Source organism: Strongyloides ratti, scaffold srae_scaffold0000006 (assembly GCF_001040885.1).
Source record: "Strongyloides ratti genome assembly S_ratti_ED321, scaffold srae_scaffold0000006".
Classification (NCBI taxonomy): Eukaryota; Metazoa; Nematoda; class Chromadorea; order Rhabditida; family Strongyloididae; genus Strongyloides; species Strongyloides ratti.
In genome coordinates this window covers 68,310-88,845 of record NW_020171524.1, presented here as the reverse complement: position 1 = coordinate 88,845, position 20,536 = coordinate 68,310, and the positions used below count along the sequence as shown (strand labels likewise).

At 21.4% G+C, this 20,536-nt stretch overlaps 6 protein-coding genes across 6 annotated transcripts; all 6 read left to right on the top strand.

Annotated features, from left to right (window-relative positions):
• Window positions 1–180: 180 nt before the first annotated feature.
• On the top strand, window positions 181–441 carry SRAE_0000066050 (Hypothetical protein; the record flags this gene model as incomplete). Its single annotated transcript, XM_024646580.1, has 1 exon — window positions 181–441. The coding sequence occupies one exon, from the start codon at window positions 181–183 to the stop codon at window positions 439–441; it is 261 nt and encodes an 86-aa protein (XP_024500748.1).
• A 4,093-nt stretch (window positions 442–4,534) lies between these two features.
• Window positions 4,535–4,735, top strand: SRAE_0000066000 (Hypothetical protein; the record flags this gene model as incomplete). The annotated part of the gene is made up of 1 exon (XM_024646579.1): window positions 4,535–4,735. One exon carries the CDS (start codon window positions 4,535–4,537, stop codon window positions 4,733–4,735), a length of 201 nt encoding a protein of 66 aa, XP_024500747.1.
• Window positions 4,736–10,125: 5,390 nt separating this feature from the next.
• On the top strand, window positions 10,126–10,970 carry SRAE_0000065900 (Ribonuclease H-like domain-containing protein; the record flags this gene model as incomplete). The annotated part of the gene is made up of 2 exons (XM_024646578.1): window positions 10,126–10,180; window positions 10,399–10,970. 2 exons carry the CDS (start codon window positions 10,126–10,128, stop codon window positions 10,968–10,970), a joined length of 627 nt encoding a protein of 208 aa, XP_024500746.1.
• A 209-nt stretch (window positions 10,971–11,179) lies between these two features.
• Window positions 11,180–16,498, top strand: SRAE_0000065800 (Hypothetical protein; the record flags this gene model as incomplete). Its single annotated transcript, XM_024646577.1, has 2 exons — window positions 11,180–11,287; window positions 16,289–16,498. 2 exons carry the CDS (start codon window positions 11,180–11,182, stop codon window positions 16,496–16,498), a joined length of 318 nt encoding a protein of 105 aa, XP_024500745.1.
• A 456-nt stretch (window positions 16,499–16,954) lies between these two features.
• On the top strand, window positions 16,955–17,317 carry SRAE_0000065700 (Hypothetical protein; the record flags this gene model as incomplete). The annotated part of the gene is made up of 1 exon (XM_024646576.1): window positions 16,955–17,317. One exon carries the CDS (start codon window positions 16,955–16,957, stop codon window positions 17,315–17,317), a length of 363 nt encoding a protein of 120 aa, XP_024500744.1.
• Window positions 17,318–17,455: 138 nt separating this feature from the next.
• On the top strand, window positions 17,456–18,328 carry SRAE_0000065600 (Hypothetical protein; the record flags this gene model as incomplete). Its single annotated transcript, XM_024646575.1, has 1 exon — window positions 17,456–18,328. The coding sequence occupies one exon, from the start codon at window positions 17,456–17,458 to the stop codon at window positions 18,326–18,328; it is 873 nt and encodes a 290-aa protein (XP_024500743.1).
• Window positions 18,329–20,536: the final 2,208 nt, after the last annotated feature.

Below are 20,536 nucleotides of genomic sequence, written 5' to 3'. Positions count from 1 at the left end.
TATTCTTGTTTATATTTAAAAGAAGTTTCAATGAAATGTAGGTAGCAAAGTGTTTTAAAATAATCGGTGGAACCTCCATGTAAACCTTTTATTTAATTACAAACAAACATTATACATTTATAAAATAATAAATGTAAGATTTAGACTGACTGATTATTCAGCAGTTGTAGGGCCTTTTATATGCTTGCGGAAAAGATGTGCTTTACAATATCTAGTAGTCCAACACAGAAAAAATTATGCAAAAATAATTCCATGGAAAGTAGCCCTAATAGTATAACATGTAAAAGTAGAACTAACACGAAAAAACCTAGTATTCAAGCAATTTATACAAATAAATTTAAACTGACAGATGAATACTTAGGAATTAGATATGATACAAATTTACATAAAGATTTACTACTAATAACTGCCTTTAACAATAGAAAACTATATGGAAAGTAGATACAGACTAACTAGCTAGCAGTATATATAGATTTAATAATAAGTACTAAAGAAAATAAAATTCTAACTAAAGAAACGGTTAAACTAGGTTATACAGTAAATTGAACGCTGTCAGAAGTTAACAATTTAACTAATATTACCAATAAGCTAATGGACAATCAAGAAATATTTACTAAATTAACTGACGAAAAATTTAACACGGTTAACATAATTTTAACACTCCAAATATTTGCTTTTGAAATGTTAGGCGAAAAAATAATAAACCTTACAAATATTAATATAATATTAAACAAATTTTTTGTTAAAACTATTAAAAGAATTATCTAACATTGATATAAAATAACAAATATAATACAGTAGTAGATAACGAGATAACGAAAAATAATTTAGATTTATAGTCAAATTCACATTAATAAAATCGATAGCATATCAGAGATACTTAGAAATAAGCACCAATAGAAAAACAGCTAACAAAAAACAAGTCTAAATAAAAAAAAAGTCGCAAGTAGAATTGTAAAAAGACATAATTATAACTTTATATATACTTAACAATGATAGAAAAGAAAAAAGATAAAATTAGAATTAGAAGAGCGTAAAAGAAATTTAGAATTCACAAAATAACAGAATTGTTACCTTATTTAATCAACGAAGTAGAGTAACTAGAAATAACAAATAAAACTTTCGAAAATAAATTTAAAATGTTTAAATTACTAATTGAATTTACAAAAAGAGACTTTTTAAAACGATTAAGAAAAATAAAAACAAAAATAAAGATTTTGATAACAATGTTGCACTAAACTTTTTCACTTATTTATATGCCCTAATAAAAATAAAGAAAAACTAACTTTTAATCCAATATTAAATGAATTTCTATTTAGTACTAAAAAAAATTTGGATAAGTTCAAAAGAATCCGAATACCTATTAATTAGAAATAAATCTAACTAATAGATAAGAAAGATAACTGGAAAACAACTTGACCATATGAAATTCATTCTATGTGGTATAAATATTTTCCAGTAACAAAAAAAAATGTATCAATAGAATGGATAACATAAATATGGCTAGGTAACACAAAAATACTTAATAATAACGATACTTAAGGTAACACGCACTTAATATTTGAAGAAAAAGTTTCTACTGTCCTAACTAACTACCAGCTAATAACATGTCTAAATCACAAATTTAAATTACTAACAACCTTAATTAACGAAGGATTAGACCCATTACTAAATGACTCACTTATATTTCTAGTTGAGCAAAAAGCATTAAAAAAAGACGAAGTGGATTCACGGACGTAATTTGAAATGATGCATTCATAGTAATAAATAGCTAATAGACAGAAAAATACTAACATACATGTTATCGAAAAAAACTTTTGTAAGGCATTTGACAATATAGACCACAGATAGCTAAGAGAAATAATAAATATACTTCTATTCCTATTAATCACAATAAAAACACTATTAACACTAACTGACTCGTGGCACAGTAAAAATTAAAAGTTTATAAAAATAGTAAAGATTCATTCAAAATAAGTAGAAAAGTTCCACAAAAAGACTATATGTTTCTTCTACTGCTTTGTATGAGTATTACAAGCATAAGTTTCCGTTTTAATAAAATAAAAAGTTTCAAATCGTCGTTACCAATAATCACTAACCATCAGTGGTATATGGATGATTTAAAGTTATACGTTAATACAAGAAAATCCCAAGAAAAACAAATAAATATATTAAAATTTTTGAGTAATAACATAAGACTAAGTATTAACAATAATAAATGTACAACATTTAACATTAATAACAAAGCTAATCCAATTCTTGGATTCCCACTAATTTGCAAAAAATGAAAGCTATAAATATCAAGGAATAACACAAAATGAATAAACAAATCTGAACGCTTTAAATAAAAAAGTTACTAGTAAAATACAGAAATACTAACAGAGATTCATAAGATAAACTTATCACTTTAATTCGTAACAAAATTAATAGCTAGCACACTAAAACTTTTGATAGAATACCTATCTTCTAGCATGATATTTGGAAGTTCTAAAAACCAAGGAATTAAAATATGTAAGAAAAAAAATATACTAATAAAATGAAAACTAGCTTAAAACCACCAAATATTATAAACTTCATTAACCGTTAAAATTTAATTACCAAGAAAAATGGTACGAAGAGGAATAACAAATATGAATGATTTTTTTAGATTAGGAATGATCAACCTAGGTATTAACGCATATACTAGTACTGGCCCAGAAATTAACATATCAACTAAATACCTATGTTACATATATGACTCACTAACACAAGATAACAAACTAAAAACTTATATAGTTGATGTCATATACTTACTAAATAACATAGGAATAACTACTGACATTACGAGAGAAAACTTCTCAATTAAAAAAACCATTAACTCGAAGGAAATTAACATAAAAAACATAAAAATACTAATTAGTGATAAATTATTAGAAACTAACACAAACGAAATGAAGAAGTGTTAATATTATAAGATTTTTAACAGATATAAATTAGATAACCATTTTTAGAAGTTTCTCATGACAATTACAAACTCTAACCTAGAATAATTTAAATTTTATGTTCAAAAAATACAGCTATTTTTTGATAATTATAAGTATTGTACAATATGATGTCTTGACAAAGAAACTTTAGGATCTTTTTTAAGTCTCAATCGTACTAAATCTTTCTAAAAAAATTTATTAACTTTTTAAAAAGTTTTGAACAAATAAATATATTAGATAGTAAATAAAACATTAAAAAGTAAAATAAAATTTATACATAAATAACAAAAATAATCATATAAATAAATAAAAAAAATAAATTTAAAAAAATTGATAATATACTTTTTTTACAAATTTCAAAAAAATTAAAATGCCAGAATTACCAAAAATAAAAACTTTTACAAAATCTTTCAATAATTAAAATTCTATTTTGAAATTACTCTAAGATGAAGAAATTCTTTAAAAAAAACATGAAATGTTAAGTTTGTGAAAAAGAAACTAAATTTCAATTAACAATTTTTCTTTAATAACTTACATATCAATGCAAAAAAAAACATTTTTTGCTAAAAAATGTTTGTCGCTAAAAAATGTTTTTCTTTGTGCATATTCATAACTTTCAAAAACGGCGTTGACTACTGAATTAATTAATATTAGATGTAATAGTACAACAGCAATCGCCTTTTTAAACTTATTTTGCCAGCTTGTTACTGATTCAATGAAAAAAGAAATTGTTGTAGAAATCGGCGAAAAAAAAATAGGCAAAAAAAAGTAAAATAAAAACTACCGCATTGATAAAGCTTCTGTTGTAAAAAGCGTTGAAAAAATAAAGAAAAGATGTATGTTACACCCAACTATATTATCTTACTGATATCTGGAAAGGAAATAATGGAATTTAAGAAACAATTTGATTTCAAAATAAAACAATGAATCAAAATAAGCACTTCAAACATCGAAAAGTTGGAGTGCACGCAAATTCCACAGAAAACAATTGAAATAAATACATAGTACTAATTCCATTCAAAGCTAGACAAAAATAACATAGATAAAAAACTGTGGAAATTTAGCTGGAACCAAGCAAAGTATAAACGTTTATGTGCAGCTTTTAATTCTCTTTTGAAAGAGGAAAAATATAAATAAAAAAAACTTTGATTTTTTATAAAATTTTTATGTTAGTATCAATAATATAGTGAAATATTAATGAATTTTTAAAAAAAAATTATAAATATGTATAATATTCAAATTTACAAAAATTATTTTTAGTACGTACATAACATTAAAAAGAAAACTTGCATTGAAACTAACATTTTCTTATCAAATGTTTTTTTTATTTTATTTCAGCACGTTTTCTTTAGAAGGATTAAAATTAACAAATTTAAAAGAATGTAAAAATGTCCAAAAATTCTACAGAACAGACTATAAAAAATGGCTTTTAGAAAGACTTCTTTACTGTAATATGATCTGAAAAATATATAGAAAGAAGCACAATAAGTGAATTATTGGCAATTTTAGAAGATCAACCGAATGATCTTAAAAAAATAGCAGCTAATGAATGCACTAAAATATACACTGTAATGAATAATGTACAGGGAGCATTATACTTTATGGTTGCTGCTAAATACAGAAAGCTTAATCTTCAGGAGATGCAAAAAAATCCGTCTCAATTTCTGCTTAAAATAACACCTATAATTGAAAGTTTAGGATTTGCTTTCAGTTATAAGAATGAAGTAGGAAATATGGTGAAAGATTTTCTTGATGATGATGCTTTAAAATAGATTCAATTTAAAGTAATCGAAAAGTTTCAGAAAGAGAACACTGAAATAGTAGTAGATCATTCATTAATCATGAATGATCTTTATTATCAAAAGCTTCAAGCTTATATTGTAGCTTTTAATAATAAATAAGTAAAAATATAAAAGAAACTCTATAAAGATTAAAGAAAAGGATAAAGAGATAGATGTCTTAAAGCAAAAAATTGCAGAACTGTAAAAGAAGCTTGCAAAAGCTACTGAAAAAGCTAATATTTCAATAGGAGAGGAAAAAGAAAAAAATGTAAAGAAGATAGAGCGGTATAGTGGGAGATTAAGTCTGCTGAATTCCAGTTTAATTAACTTAGAAGAAAGCTAAATTTTTAATTATATTTTTTTTACTGGTATTTCTTTCCCATATTTATTGTATTTTTGTTTATTTTTAAATAAACCTCTTTCTTTTTTTTAAATAATCTGTTTTATTAATTTTTCTTCAATTTTGGATTAATTTTTGTATAGTTTGTTTTCATTTTTCTTTATCTTTCAAATTTAAATAATATTTATTATAAATATTACGTGTTATAATAAACCAATAAAATTTTAGGTATTATTAAATTCGGTGAATATATATATTTATATGTTATATAAAGAAAAAATAGATATAAAGTATCGAATATAGTTTTATTGGGAGAGTAATGTGTTCCAGCCACATAAGTGTGTTTAATCTCTCTTTTCATCAAATCTATCAATTAGCTTCGCTTTACCTAGCTTAAAGAAGGGCAATTAACCTATTTAAAGTTTCTCATTTGTAGAAAAATTCATTATTATCATTTTATCATTATTTGTTATCTTATTCTGGAAGCCTTTCCTATTGTATTAATATTTTCTGTAATTTTAGAAGTAAATTTAACTTAATCCTATAAAAGGAATTAGTTGTTCTGTATAAATATTTAATTATAATATTTGTGTAAGTTAATAATAATTTTGTACCTTTTTGAAAAAAATTGCGATTCCAGAATAAGAGACGCGTCTTATATTATATTGTCTTATATTATCTTAAGTCTCTTCCTCAATTATTAATTTTTATTATAAATAAAAATTTAATTAAGCGCTTGTGTTGTTTTGGTGAGGCTGGACTAATAATCAGGACTACTGGCCAATAATTTTATTTTATTACTGAAGCAATAAGACTACAATTAATTAAGTATATTTAACTGATATATATTTATTGTTTAAAAAATATTAATAAAAATATTCAAAAACAGTCTTATCAGAAACAAAAAAACTATGAGAAAAAAAAATTATCTATGATTATAATTAAAAACAAAAAATAGTCATTTTTAAAAATTTAAGTTGTAATATCAAATAATTAATAAAAAAAATTTTTTTTGTATATTATTTAAAAAATAAAATAAAATTAATATCTTATAATTATTTTAATTCATCTTTAATATATATATATACATTTCTTATAACAAAGTATTGGATAAAATTAAAAACTTATCTTGATTTTTTTAGCCTAGTAACTTTATTGTAGCTTTAAAAAAAATTATATTATTTTGTACTCATAAATAAAAAGATTCTAGTTTATTTATCATTTGTTATTCTTTTTAAAATAAAAGATTAAGTTATTTTTGAATATTTTTACATTGTTTAATAAATTTTATAGTAAACAATTTCATTTAAAAAACTCTTAGTAACAAAAACTTTAAAAAAAGAAAAATTAGATCTCTTTTAGAGTCACTAACATGCTAAAATAATAAAAATCAAAATAAACAAAGTATTTAAAAAGTTTCTAACAATTTAATAAAATAAATAGTAAATGAAACATATGATAATCATATGAAGTAAAAAAAAAGTTTCAAAAAGGTTTCAAAAAAAATTTTTTTTTATATTCAAATTTTTCAAATAACTTAAATCTTCTAAAAATAAAGAAAATAATTTAATTTTAAAAATAAACTTACAAAATTGATAATTAACTTTTTATTTAAAAAATTTATTTAAAAAATTACAATACCAGTTTTGTCAAAAATGAATTCTCTATTCGAAACTTTTAATAAAAAAAAAGTTGCTTGAACTTGCTTCAAGACGAAAAAATTCTTCAAAAAAACTTTGAATGTCCAACATGTGGAGGAAAACTAGATTTGAAAAAGCACTTTTATCTTTAGATACTCTACAAATCAGTGCAGTAAAGCAATTTTCGTCGACTTGTTGCTGATAAATCGACAAAAATTAGTTCATAATAAGTAGAAAAGGAATCGTGATGAAAATTGATGAAATGAAAAAGGATAAAAAAAAAATATAATAGAGGCTACCATTATGGTGGGATTTCTGTCGTAGAAAACGTTACCAAAACAAAGAAAAGACGTATTTTTGCTGTTACTGTTGAAAAACAGAACAATAAAACATTCTAGGTATTATTAAGAAAGATGTAGCACCCTGCTTCATTATGCACACTGACTTTTAAAAGGAATATAATAAAATTGAAGAAGAGCTTAGATTCCAACATAATACTGTGAATTAAAGTAAAAATTTCTCGTATATTGAGTCTGAAGTTTATGTAGACTCTATCAAAAGTAGTTTGAATAGATAAAAACTTTTGATTCTGCTAAGAACTCGGAAGAAGAAGAATATTAAAGAAAAACTGTCAAAATTTGCGTGGCATATGGCATATAGTAAAAATCTATAGACAGCCTTTCTTTCTGCTTTGAGAGAGGTGAATTTTAATTTAAAAAAATAAATTGTTAATTATTTACTTTTTTTATTTTTTTTGTGTTAGCATAAAAAAATATATTAAATCATTATTTTACTTTAAAAAAATTTTTAATTATCTTTGTAAATATCAAATATATTGATTTTAAAAAAATATAATAAAAATATTTTTTCATTAAAAATAAAAAATTTTGTGAAATTATAAATATCAGCATTTTTTAAAATAAAGATAAACACATTTGTTAATAATAATTTTTAACAAATTAGCTATAATAGAAATAATCAAAATTAAGTTTTTAAAAATATTATAAATAGTATAAAGTTTTATAAAAAAAAAACACTATTTCTGCTGTTATATTATTTAAATGATTTAGTTATAATAGTAAAAGGAGGAGTAAATCTTTTCAAAGATACACATTTTTTCCTAAAGCGCGATTACGGATTGATTCACAACCGTTTATCATCAAATTTGTAACTATTTATTAGTAATTGTGTAACCATTTTTCTATTTTGTGATCTTTTTTAACAATATTGTGGTCGGATTTCTAATCTAATAATTTTTAATATTTTAGAGGTTTAAGTCCATATTAAGTGTCTATCCACCATTTAGGTGACGAATTTAGTTTAACGATATCTTTTGTAAGTAATTTTAATTTGTATTATTAGATCTGTGACTTTAGGTGGCTACAAAAGACAAAAAAAATTCTAATTATAAATTGTGCTGATATTTGATAGTAATAAATTATTGATTTATCTCCTTCCCTGGTGTTAGCCTCGTAAAACTTATAATAATTTTTATTTAATCATAAAATTATTTAAGTGCTATGATATCAAATATTCACTTATAATAACAACAAGTACTGTAGTTGATTTTATGAGAACACTATTGTTAATCATAAGATTCTATTTTAAAAAGCGAATCAAAAAATTTTGATAGCTATTCAAATATTATTTATTTATAATAACTTTAATTTCTATAATTTTTTTGTAATTAGTTTGTAGAATTTTAAATTCATGAACAAAAAAAAATGTGATTTCTACAAAAAATTATTTAATAAAAATCACAATCTTTATTAAAAAAATTTTTTTATATTTAAACCTTTTTCAATTATTAAATTGAATTTGTTTAATTATTTACCACATCAGTATTTTATATTTTTTTAATTTAGTTAATCAACATTTTATTTTATTATAAAATTATAAAATTTTTTGTAAATATATCATTTATTAAAAATTCTTTTAATTAGAGATTAAAAATAATTTATAAATATTAGTTTATTAATTTATCGCTGATATATATTTTTACTTAAAAAAACTGCATTTTTCTATTTAATATAAAAAAGTTTTATATATAAACATTTTAGATGTTATATTTTTTTAATAAAAATATACAAAGAAAATAGAAGAAATTAGGATGCAAATTAAATACAATATATTTGTTTTAAATTGTAAAATATTTTCGTATTAAAAGTATCAGTTTTACTTAGAAATATTAACACGAAATTACTTAAAATAAATTAAATACATTGATATTTTACAAGCATTATAAGATACTTTAATAAAAATTTATCATTTCATGTCTTATTAAAATTAATATTGAAATGTATGTATATAATAATATATAGTAGTGAAATAAATATAGTAAAAATATTTTATTTTTATAAAAGATTTATTCATAAAAAAATTAAACTAATAAAAACAAATTGTTTAGAAAAATTAAAAATCAAATTTAATAGTTTTAATAATAATTATATAAAATTGGGTATACTTATAAATTGAAAAAAAATGAACAGAGCAAAATATATTTTTATAGCCAGCAGCTTTGATATGGCTATAAATATAGATTCTCAATTTGTTCTAAAAGAACACTTCACTTTATTAATAATTTTTATTAAATTTTTTTAATTTTACAATTAATAAAATATAGAAAACGTTTTCTTTTCTAGAAAGAAATTAGGAAAATCAAACAAATAATCTAACTTACTAATTAACAATTAATTAACTATTTAACTCAGGACAATTAAAATTAATTACAAAATTTAAAGTATGAAATTATTAGAAACCTCTAAAATTAAAAAAATTAATACAATTTTAGAAAAGAAAAATATATTACAATTATCATAACAAAATTACAATAATCATAAAATGAAGAAGTCATAATTTTTTGAATTCTTATATAGAAATTTTGTAATAAGAAAGTTTAAAGTTCTTTCTCTTTTAGGGTAATAATACAATAAAACAATTTAATAACGGTGAAGATATTATAATATAATGCTACACTATATTAATATACTTTTCTTTTATTTATTAATCAATTATTATAGTAAAATTTTTAAGATGAATTCTTATTGGAGTCCCAACAATTTAAAAGATAGCTTTATTATTAATATAAAAGAGATACAAGTAGAATAGAAAATTGAAAAAAGGACACTATGTTTTTAAAGATGAAAATAGCATAGTTAAAGTCTTAAAAAAAGGAGAAAGTAAAGATGATGTAAAAGAATTGATATACATCCCAGATTCAATCACCAGAAAAATATTCAGAATAGCTCACGACTTTAACTCTCACTATAGCTTCATAAAAACAAAAAAAAATTATTAACCGAAAACTTTATATACCTTACATTGCGAAAAAACTTAGTGCATACTTAAATACTTGTGAAATATGCAAAAGAAGAAATATTACAAAAAAAATAAATTTACTTATGAAAGTTATACCTATGTCTTATCCAATGAGTGAATTATCAATAGACTTTGAAAGTCCTATAAAAACTCCGGGATCTAAAAAACAAAAATATATTATCAATATCATAGATAATGGTAGCAGATATATATTTCTATTTGCAATGAAAAATCAAACGCATGAAGAAGTTAAAAAATATTAACAAATGAAATATTCTTAAAGTTTGGATTTCCAAATGTTATTAGAACAGACAATGTTGGAAATTTCAAAAGCAATTTATTTCAAATTTATCTAGAAAAACTTAACATAAAAGTGGAAAAAGGAACACATTATTATAGTCAATCAAATTCAATCTGTGAAAGAAGTTTAAGAACAATTCAATCATCTATTTATAAACTTGTGGAAATTACAGGACAAGAATGGGACATCTATCTACCTTTCATCGCCTACAACTACATTACCTCAAATATAGAATCACTTCAATCAACACCATTTGAACTTATGTACTACCGAAAGCCACCGTCATGCTTAGACTTATTTTTAAAAAAATTCTACACTATACTACTAGAAACCAACTCTACGCATTATGAAATAATGGAAAAGACAAATATGGCAAGACAAATAGCAAGTGAAAACCATCACCAACATTGTCTAAACATAAATTCAAAAACCAATAAAAATATACCAAAGATAAAATCATATAGACAAGGTAAAGAAATTTATTTAAAAAATAAAAACAAGGCTTTAAAATTCGACATCAACTACATTGAACCTGTAAAAGTTATTGAAGATCTTGGAACTAAAGTTAAATATCTATCTCAAGCTAATAGAAAACTAATAGCCAGTAAATCTAATGTTCGATCTTAAAAAGAGAGATGTAAGAATATATTTGATTGTCCCATATGAAATGAGCCATTTTATATACCCATCTCTTTAAACTGACGCTATCAACTAACTAGTTATGATAAAATAATGTCAAGCATCACGTTTGATTCGTCTTAATCTCTTCCACAAAATAACAAAAGAATCATAAAAAAACAACCACATCATCACCATTTTTTTATCAATTTAAAAAAATGCTTTGTACTAGTGAAATTCGCACTATTTTTCTATATGAATTCAAAAAAGGAACTAGTGCTTCAAAAACAGCACGAAATATAAATGAAGCATTTGGAAAGAAATTAGTAAGCCGTGCGATTGCAAAAAAACGGTTTAAGAAGCTCAAAGAAAAAAATAAAAGCCTTAAGAATGAAAAGCGTGGGAGACCGGATTCAGTAGTTTGATAAGAATGAAGCTTCAAAACAGTTTTCAAAAACGAAAAAGCTATAAAATCTGCCTTTAGAGACTTTATCAGCTTCAGGGACAAAAGTTTTTATTTAAATAAAATAAAAAAATTACCATTGCGGTAGCAACAATGTGTAGATTCTAATGGTTGTTATTTTAAATAAAAATCTTAATTTATCTTCGAGTTATGCGCGTTTAAAAGTTTTTTGTATAAGTGGCTCATTTCATATGGGACAACCTAATATAATATATAATCTAAATTTATCTACTATATTATAATTTGTATATTTAGTGAAACTGTAATCATTGTGTGATGGTTTGGTCATCATTTTTTATCTATTTAAAAAACTGTTAACTTCGTAGAAATATATTTAATCATTTTATTTAATCACGTGTTACGTCTAAGATTTATTTCTAATTTATTTACTATAGGGTTGAGGTTTAAGGACTCATTCTGAGGTCTCGTTTATTGTATTGTAATCTAGGAAGTATAAGTTTTCTCTAAAGTATAGGGGGTGAGTATTTTGTAATTGTATAACTTAATATTTAATATTTATTATTTAGAAATAATTTTTAAAGGCATTATAAAATAAAATCTTATAGAAATCCTCTTCTACAAATAACACCAGAAATAAACTTTAATCTTATTTATTTGCTATTTAATAATAAAAATACTATTTTACGAGTATTATTAATAATTAAAGCTAAAATACCTGGAAAATTTTTGATAGTTAATAAAATGGAAATTTAAAATTTTTTTAAAAAGTGATCATAAAATTATAAATTTTAATATCTACTATCAGATGCAAAAAATTAAAATTTTTATATAATATTTATTAAAATAACAATTTTATTCTTTTAAAAATTTTCAAAGATATTTTGTGTTTATTAAGATAAATAACTTTTTATGCAAAAGAATATGTTTAAAAAAAGTATACCATAATATTTATTTAAAATTATTTTTTATTAATCTGTTTAATTTTTTTTAACTTTAGAATGAATATTTTAAGAATATTGTTTTAATGTCTCTACTTTATATATCACCAATTTTAAATTCGATTCTCGATAAACATATCTATTACTTTTTGTCTTAAATTATTATTTTTTAAATTTAATATTTATGAATTATAAGAAATAAATTATTCTTTATTTTAAATATTAATAATTCAATTATTGTTTTTTTATTTCTTCAAATTTACTTAAAGCTGCTTATATATTTTAAATTAATCTTTATTTTTTAGACATTTATTTTTTAAACGTTTAGAATAATTTTTAAAATGTATTGTTAGAAAAGATTTGGTATTCAAAATAACATCTCTGGTAGTATAGTGGTGAGTATCCGCGCCTGTCACGTGCGAGACCGGGGTTCGATTCCCCGCCAGAAAGTCTTTTTGTTGAAACTTTTTGATTTTTTTATATTTAAAAATTCTTAATAATTATTTTTCTTAATTTTTATACAACTTTGATTGTAAAAATATACAAAAATAATTTTTTATTCAATACATTTTGTTAAAATGACAAACCTTTTTGTCCATTTATTATTTAAATGATATTTTTAAGTAACTCAAATTTGTTAATTATATCTAATAAATTAGAAAAAAAATTTTTAACTATAATATAATTAAACTGGAATTTATAAAATGTATGTTTTAAAATAATTTTAAAAAATTGTTTATATAGTAAAAATGTCTTGCATTCATAATTAAATAAATACAATTTTTCATTATTTACATAATTTATAAAAAGTTTTTAACAACGTCTTTTTTTGTTCTTCAAAATCTGTTTCAATGATAAAGTTTATGACAATAGATATCTTATATATATAATTTTCAATTGTATTTTGTTTATCCTATATATATAAAAGAGAAATGACTTTCAAAAAATTATTCTTGAAAATTAAAGTTTTAATAAATGTTTATAGTGTAAAAAAACGTGTTAATAACGATAAGTAAAATAATTTTTTCATTGAGATATGCAGTATAAGAAAAAAAAAATAGCATCAATATTTTCTGCAAAATTATTGTTTCAAGTGATTTTGAGATATCAATTAAGGTATAGGTAAAGAAAGGTCGGAAAAAACCGTTTTCCTTATTAACAAATTAAAAAAAATAATTTTAAAGCAAGATATAAGCTTTAAGTTATTCTTAAAGTTTTCTGATTTTTTTTATTTTTTAATGTTCTATAATTTTTAAAAAGAACAATTTATCACAAAAAAAAGTACTTCTCAAGAATTTAAAGTGCTACATTTTAAGTACCATAAAGTTTTGTAGCTTTATTCGTTTTTGAGATAATCAAAAAATGAATTTTTTTTTTCAAAAAAATTGTTAATAAGCCATAACTTTTTATAAATTAATTTTTTAAATAAGATGATTAGGCGAAAAATTCTGTAATTTTTGAAGATTTTTTAGTTAAAATTAAATTGTTTAAAACTAATTTACGGCTTTTTAGATGTGGTCAAAAAAAAACTATTTATTAGTACTATATTGAGAATTAATTTTTTTTATGAATACATAAAATTTTGAACTAAATTATGAAAATAAAGTTATAAATTTTAACTATTCACAATAAATCTATTGCAAAATGTAATTTAAAATATTATTTCTGTTTATGAAACTACTTTATTACTATATAAAAAAAACAATACAATAATATTACTACACTACATTCTAATATATATATTTTGGTACAATACTTTATATTTTTTTAATATTAAATATACTTAATTTAGTTTTATATTTTGTCAGTTTGTGAAACTTTTAAAAAAATTATTATAATATGTACAAACATTTTACAAAAATGTTTGATAATTTCAATAATAAGTACATTATTATAAATTATTAATCTAATAATAAATTAATTTATATAATAAAAAAATTGAAAAAAAGATATTCTTTATAGAAAATTATTTCTAAATATATTTATATTTCAAAAAATATAAAAAAAAAAATAATTATTTTTTAAGATTTAATAGATTCTTAAAAAAAATACCATGATTATTTTTAATAATTTGATACATAAAAGTAAAAAAAAAGTTTATTCAAAAAATTGTAAAAAATTACCTTCAAAATGCCAAAAAACGCTTATATTTTTTTAACAAAAACACATTATTCTTTTATTTCTTGAATATTATTTTAGTGAAAATATACGATATTTTAAAGATCAAAATAATGATTGACTATCATGCAAAATACGTACAATTCTTTTTTATTTGTAATGTATAATTTTAAAAAAATTGAATAATAAAATTTATAACAAACACGAATTTTTTTTACATATTATAATAAAAAACGAAGGAATAGATATTTCATGATTAATTGAAAGGTGACTCTTCGTTTTGATAATTAAAGTTATACCTTCATTTTTTTTCTTCAAAAATGAAATTTTATTTTGTCAAAGTAACCATGAGAGAATTTTTTCTAGTTGAGGTTACGTATATATAATTTTTTTTACTTTTTCTAACATAAAAAATACAGGAAATGAAAAAAAAATTTAAAAAAAAAAACAATAATTTTTAAGAAATTTAAAAAAAATAAATAATTTATAGAAAAATTTAGAAAGTTACTTGGTATTAGAAAAATTTCAAAAAAAAAAGTTGAAATATTTACCTTAGTTTAAGCTATATTTAATTAATAAAAGGTGAAAATTGCAATAATAATAATATATCACTTTGTTAAGTTGATTATTTGAAAGTAAAGCATTATTTTAATATCTGTATGTACAATTTTTAGTAAAAAATTATTTTTTTGTAAATGTTATAAAATACGTTTGCCGTCAATCTCGAATACAAAAAATAATAAATGTATTTTATTTTGTTAATTTTTACATATGATAAAGTGGGATCTACGAAAGTATATGCAAAAAAAATTTATTGTGCAATACATCCTTCGTGAACGAAAGGCTTAATTTTATGTGTTCTTCTGAAATAAATTTTTCAAACTGGTCAATATTTAGTTTTGTCCATAAGTATTCAATTAGATTCTTTCCAGTTTTTTGGTTATAAGAATTACGATTAGTAATTTTTGATCAAAGTTAAGCTGAAGTCATCAAAAATTTTTCGACAATATAAATAAATATTATATATTTATCAGGTATTCTTTCAATAGATTCTTTGGTTTGGTGATCGTAATAAACCATTACAAATATTTTTTTGAAATCATTTAAAGAAGATTTATCAATTTCTTCTTTTTGACAATTTGGAATGACTTTATTTACATTTTTCATAAAGATCATTGAATTCAATCATATTTTTACAATATCCGAAATGCCATCATAGTATGAAAATTTTGAAATACCATTTCCTTTATTGTTTTCGCTTTCATTACAATTACAGAATATAATTTTTTCTATTTTCTTAAAATAAACAATTATTTTTAATAAATAAAGAATTACCATGTAATATAAAACAATATAAAGAAAAAAATAAAAAGAAATTAAATAATTAAAATCATTTATTATAAATATATAACTAATATAAAATATTAAACAATTAAATATAAAAATAATAAAAATTTATTAGATAAAATACTTTGTTTTTAATAAATAAAATATGCAACATAAACTTTTATCAAAGATAATATTTAATAATGTATAAATATTTTGTTAAACATAATTTATCTTTTGTTTTACATTTAAACTTGCATAATCATTAATCACGATATAAACATAATAGTACATTTCAACATAACTTTTTAATTTTTAAGTTTATCATATAAGTTTAATTAAAAAAAAACTTTTACAACAAACAACTTACCAATTAAGTTAAATTTCTTAACACACATATAAAATTTTTGAAGAAAAACATTATAACATACAAAAAATTTTCTAAAGTTAAATTTTTATTCGTTATAATAATAAAAATAACAATTTTATATTTTAAAAAAAACTTATTTTAATTTTTTTAGAATATAAAATTGAAGATGTACGTAAGATGTCCAAAATGTTTTTATTTCTGTGATTCAGAAAATTCAGTAAAAGTTCATGTTGAAAATTTTGAATTACATTTTTTTCAACATCATCACTCAAAATGTAGACGGTTAAAAAAAAATTTATGTATTGAGGATTCATGCATTGAATACAGAGATCAGTGGTTAGCGTTTTATGAAAATATTTGAAAAATTATTATTAAAAGAATTATAAAATTTAATATTTAATGTTAGTAAATGATACAATATTAAATTTTGTAATTTCTTAAAAATTATTTATTGTAAAATTAATATTTTTCTTATTGTTTGTTAATTTCTAATCAAATAAAAATTTGGAATTTTAAAATATACAATTAAATACGATGAAAATATTTTTGTTAATTGAAAAAATTATTAAATTACATGATGTTTTTTATAATTTTACAACAAATGCAAAAAATAATATAAAATTAATTTATAACTAAACAAACAAAAATTTTTAAGTTTTTCATGTATTATAAATAATTACTTTTCAAAGCAAGAAGATCTTTCTTGATTGAATATAATTCTCCTTCTTACAAAAAGCATTTTATTAGAAACCATATGGATAATCCTCTTTCTAATGTATCAAATGTTTCGAAGATTAATGAAAATAATTTTTAAGGAATGGAAATTGATAATATTGAAACTAATTTATCAGATAATGTTGAAAAAATTCTTCCAGTGTCAGATGATCAATATTCTGATAATATTTGGAAATTTTATAAAGATCTCGAAATAAATAAAGCTCCAGAAGAATCTGAAAATAATAATAAATTTCCTTATAAAATTTTGGAATGGGAGAAATATTACAAAAAGTTAATGCTGAATTTCTTCAATAATTGCCCTGGAACTGAAAAATATTTCAGGCAATTAAAAGAATTACTTACTGATTCTATTTTGCCATTCAAGAATTTAGAAACTGTTGACGCAAAAAATGTACTACTAAGAATATCATGTAGCTTATTATTAAAGAAGGAAAAGAATTGATAAGAAATATGTTTGCTACTTCTCCAGATGAAATTATTATGTCAAAAAAAGATATTGACAATGATTCTGTTAGAATCGATAAAAATCTTTTTTTATTATCTCCTGCTTAAAATATCTGCTCCAATTTTGATGAAAAAAATGGACATTTCTGAAACTGATAAGCTTCAAGTTGTTTTGTATGCAGATGATATTGAAACCAACAATGTACTTGGATCTTATACAAGTACTGGATCTTTTCTTCATGTGGCTTTCAAGCTATTTTTATCTGGCAATAAAAAAGTAGGAAAATTGTCTTTAAAAGTGATAAATATTCAAACAATTGGAATTATTTTGTCAGAAGTAACAAAAAACTCGAAGTATGATCGTTTATTGAAAAAAATTCTTGAAGATATACAAAATTTGAAAGTCAATTACAAGGGAAAAGTGGTTTCTTTTGAACTATTCGCTTTGGCAGGTGATCACGTGTTTCTCCAAGATGTTTATCATCTTCCGAAGTCTTTTCAAGGTAGTGGAGGACAATGTTGCAGAACGTGTGTTATTGAAGGCCGAAACTTTATCAACGTTAAGAAATGCAGAGATGCTAACAACAACAACATTCTTAGACATGAAAATTTTGAAGGAAGCGTCAGATACCCATTCAACCAATATTCAGATGCATTTCACGATCTGTTGGAGGGTATTCTGCCTGATTGTGTGTATAGTTGCTGCCAAAAACTATCATACTTTGACGACAACTGGAATTTGAAGTCACGAATTCATGTTGTTGAATGGCTGGAGGTTGAAAGACAGATAAGGATAATAAATAGCCAAGATAAGAAGTCCCAATCCATTATAACAGTGATTAAAGATGGATTCTTTGGGAAAAAAATTTCTTTTGAAAATTGTCGGAGAAAAGACACTTTTACCTTATCAGAATCCGAACATCTTTCATTAGCCAGAGCTTTATGGAAATTAATGAATTTTATGGAAGGCATTCAACTATTTTTTACTGCAGATTCAAGTGTTTTTTAAAAACAAAAAAATTGTTGGAAAAAATTCTCAATATATGCCAAATTGTGATGAAGAAGAAAGAGATATCAGATGAAAACATCAACATACTGGAACAAGAAATTGATGAGTTTCATGTCCTTTAATTCGACTTCATGCTTGTTGATTCGAAATGTACAATGAAACTTCATTCATTGTTACATTATCCATTATTTGGACGTATGTACCGAGCGATGTGGGTCGTAAGTTGCATTAGATTTGAATCATCAAACAGAAGAATCAAAAAATTGCATGGAATTAGTTGCAACAAAAAGAATCCAAGTTTTACAATTATGGGAAAGATTGGCATGAATTTTGATAGTTGAAAAATCGTTGTTTGATTGAAAAATGTTTTATTTTTATTTATTTATTTTTTTCTTTTAATGTAATAAAAACTTTTATTATTGTTTATATGATTTTTAATGCTATGATAATTTATCTTTAATATTATTTGTTTTTATATTAATAATAAAAATTATTACATGAAAATATATTCCTAATTGAATATTTTAGTTAAATTAAAATTTCATCTAATTTATTTTATTATTAATTCTTTAGAAAACCTCCATATTAATTTTGTATATTTGTGTATAATAAATTTTACTTGTTTTAATTTTTAAAATACAATAAAAAAATTTTTCAATTTTTTTTTAAACTACTCTTAAAACGCTGTTATCAAAATGTTTTTTTTTTTTGCATTTTATGCATACTTATTTTACCTTTTTTTATAGAAAACTATTTCATATTTTAGGTAAATAAAAAAAATATTTTTTAATTTTTATTATAGATATATATATATATACAATTTATAAAGCAAGGAAAAAAGTAAGTTTAAAAAATATTATTTTATTTTGTTATTTTTGAGATATACATAACTATTTTGTAATAAAAAATATTAAAAAGCAAATTTTGAATACTTTACTTAATTTTATTACATTTTAGATATGTATATTAATATATTTAGGTCGTAAAAAGATGATAAAAAGTAAATTTATAAAATTTTATTTTGTTTTGTTATTTTAATTACTTTTTTTAAAATGCTGTTTTCAAAATATTTGTTTTTGCAAGATAATTTTTTATATTTTAGGTAAGTTGTAGAAATGTTTATTAATTTTATTTATAGATATATGTAACAATTAATAAAATAAGGAAAATATAAATTTAAAAAATGTTATTTTTTATTTGCTATTTTTACAGATAAACGCAGTTTTTTTTTGACAGTGGTGATAAAAATGTGAAAAACGTTTAAAAGAAAGTTTATAAAAGTTTAATTAATTTTTTAATTTTTTAGGTATATGTGTAGTACTTATTTAACACTGAAAAAAAAGAATATATAGAAAAAATTTTTAAAAGTTTATGGCGTAGGTATGACCAGAAATATTATTAGACTATATCTCTCGTAATATTGATACATCAATAGACAAAATTTATCAGAAATACTTTACTCAACAGTAAATTGAATCACAATTATAACAATTATAAAGTTATTCAGTTGTAAACTTATAAGATAATTTAAATTTAATATCTAATCAAACTTATCTTCTATCGTGGCTATGATTTAATACTAAGATATCTTTTGGATAATCAAAACCTATATTAAAATATTTAATAACTCATACAATAGAATAAAATCTATAAAAATGTTAAAATAAAATGACTTTTTAGTTATAAGTCTATTCTTTATATGCTAAATATTATCACTATATCTTCTAACAAAAGAGTTAAAACAATAAAATTAAAGAAAATGCTTTAATATTCATGTCTCAATATTACACATTGATGTTCATTTATTTATTATCACTTAATAATTATTTCAAAAAAAATGTTTTCTTTTCTTAAATATTTTCTTGTTAAAGTATTTTTTTTCTGACAGTTAGAATTTACAATACATTTTGAGAAAAATTTTTTCTCACATTTAGAGTTTGGTGTGTAACATTCTAACCAAAGGATGACAAAATGAAATAAGTTTTTTTTATTTTGTGATATTTTTGATCATTCTTTTTCACTCGATTGAGAGGTACTAGTACTTTTTCAACTATTTAGTTTACTACCTTCCCAAATAATATAACTTAATAACCTTCCCTGTTCAATGGAACCATTTTCTCCTCTATGACTAGTCGTTGTACTATCACGTTTTCTATTATTTTGGACTTTTTGTTTAGTAGAAAGCGGACGCACATTTTTTAAAATATT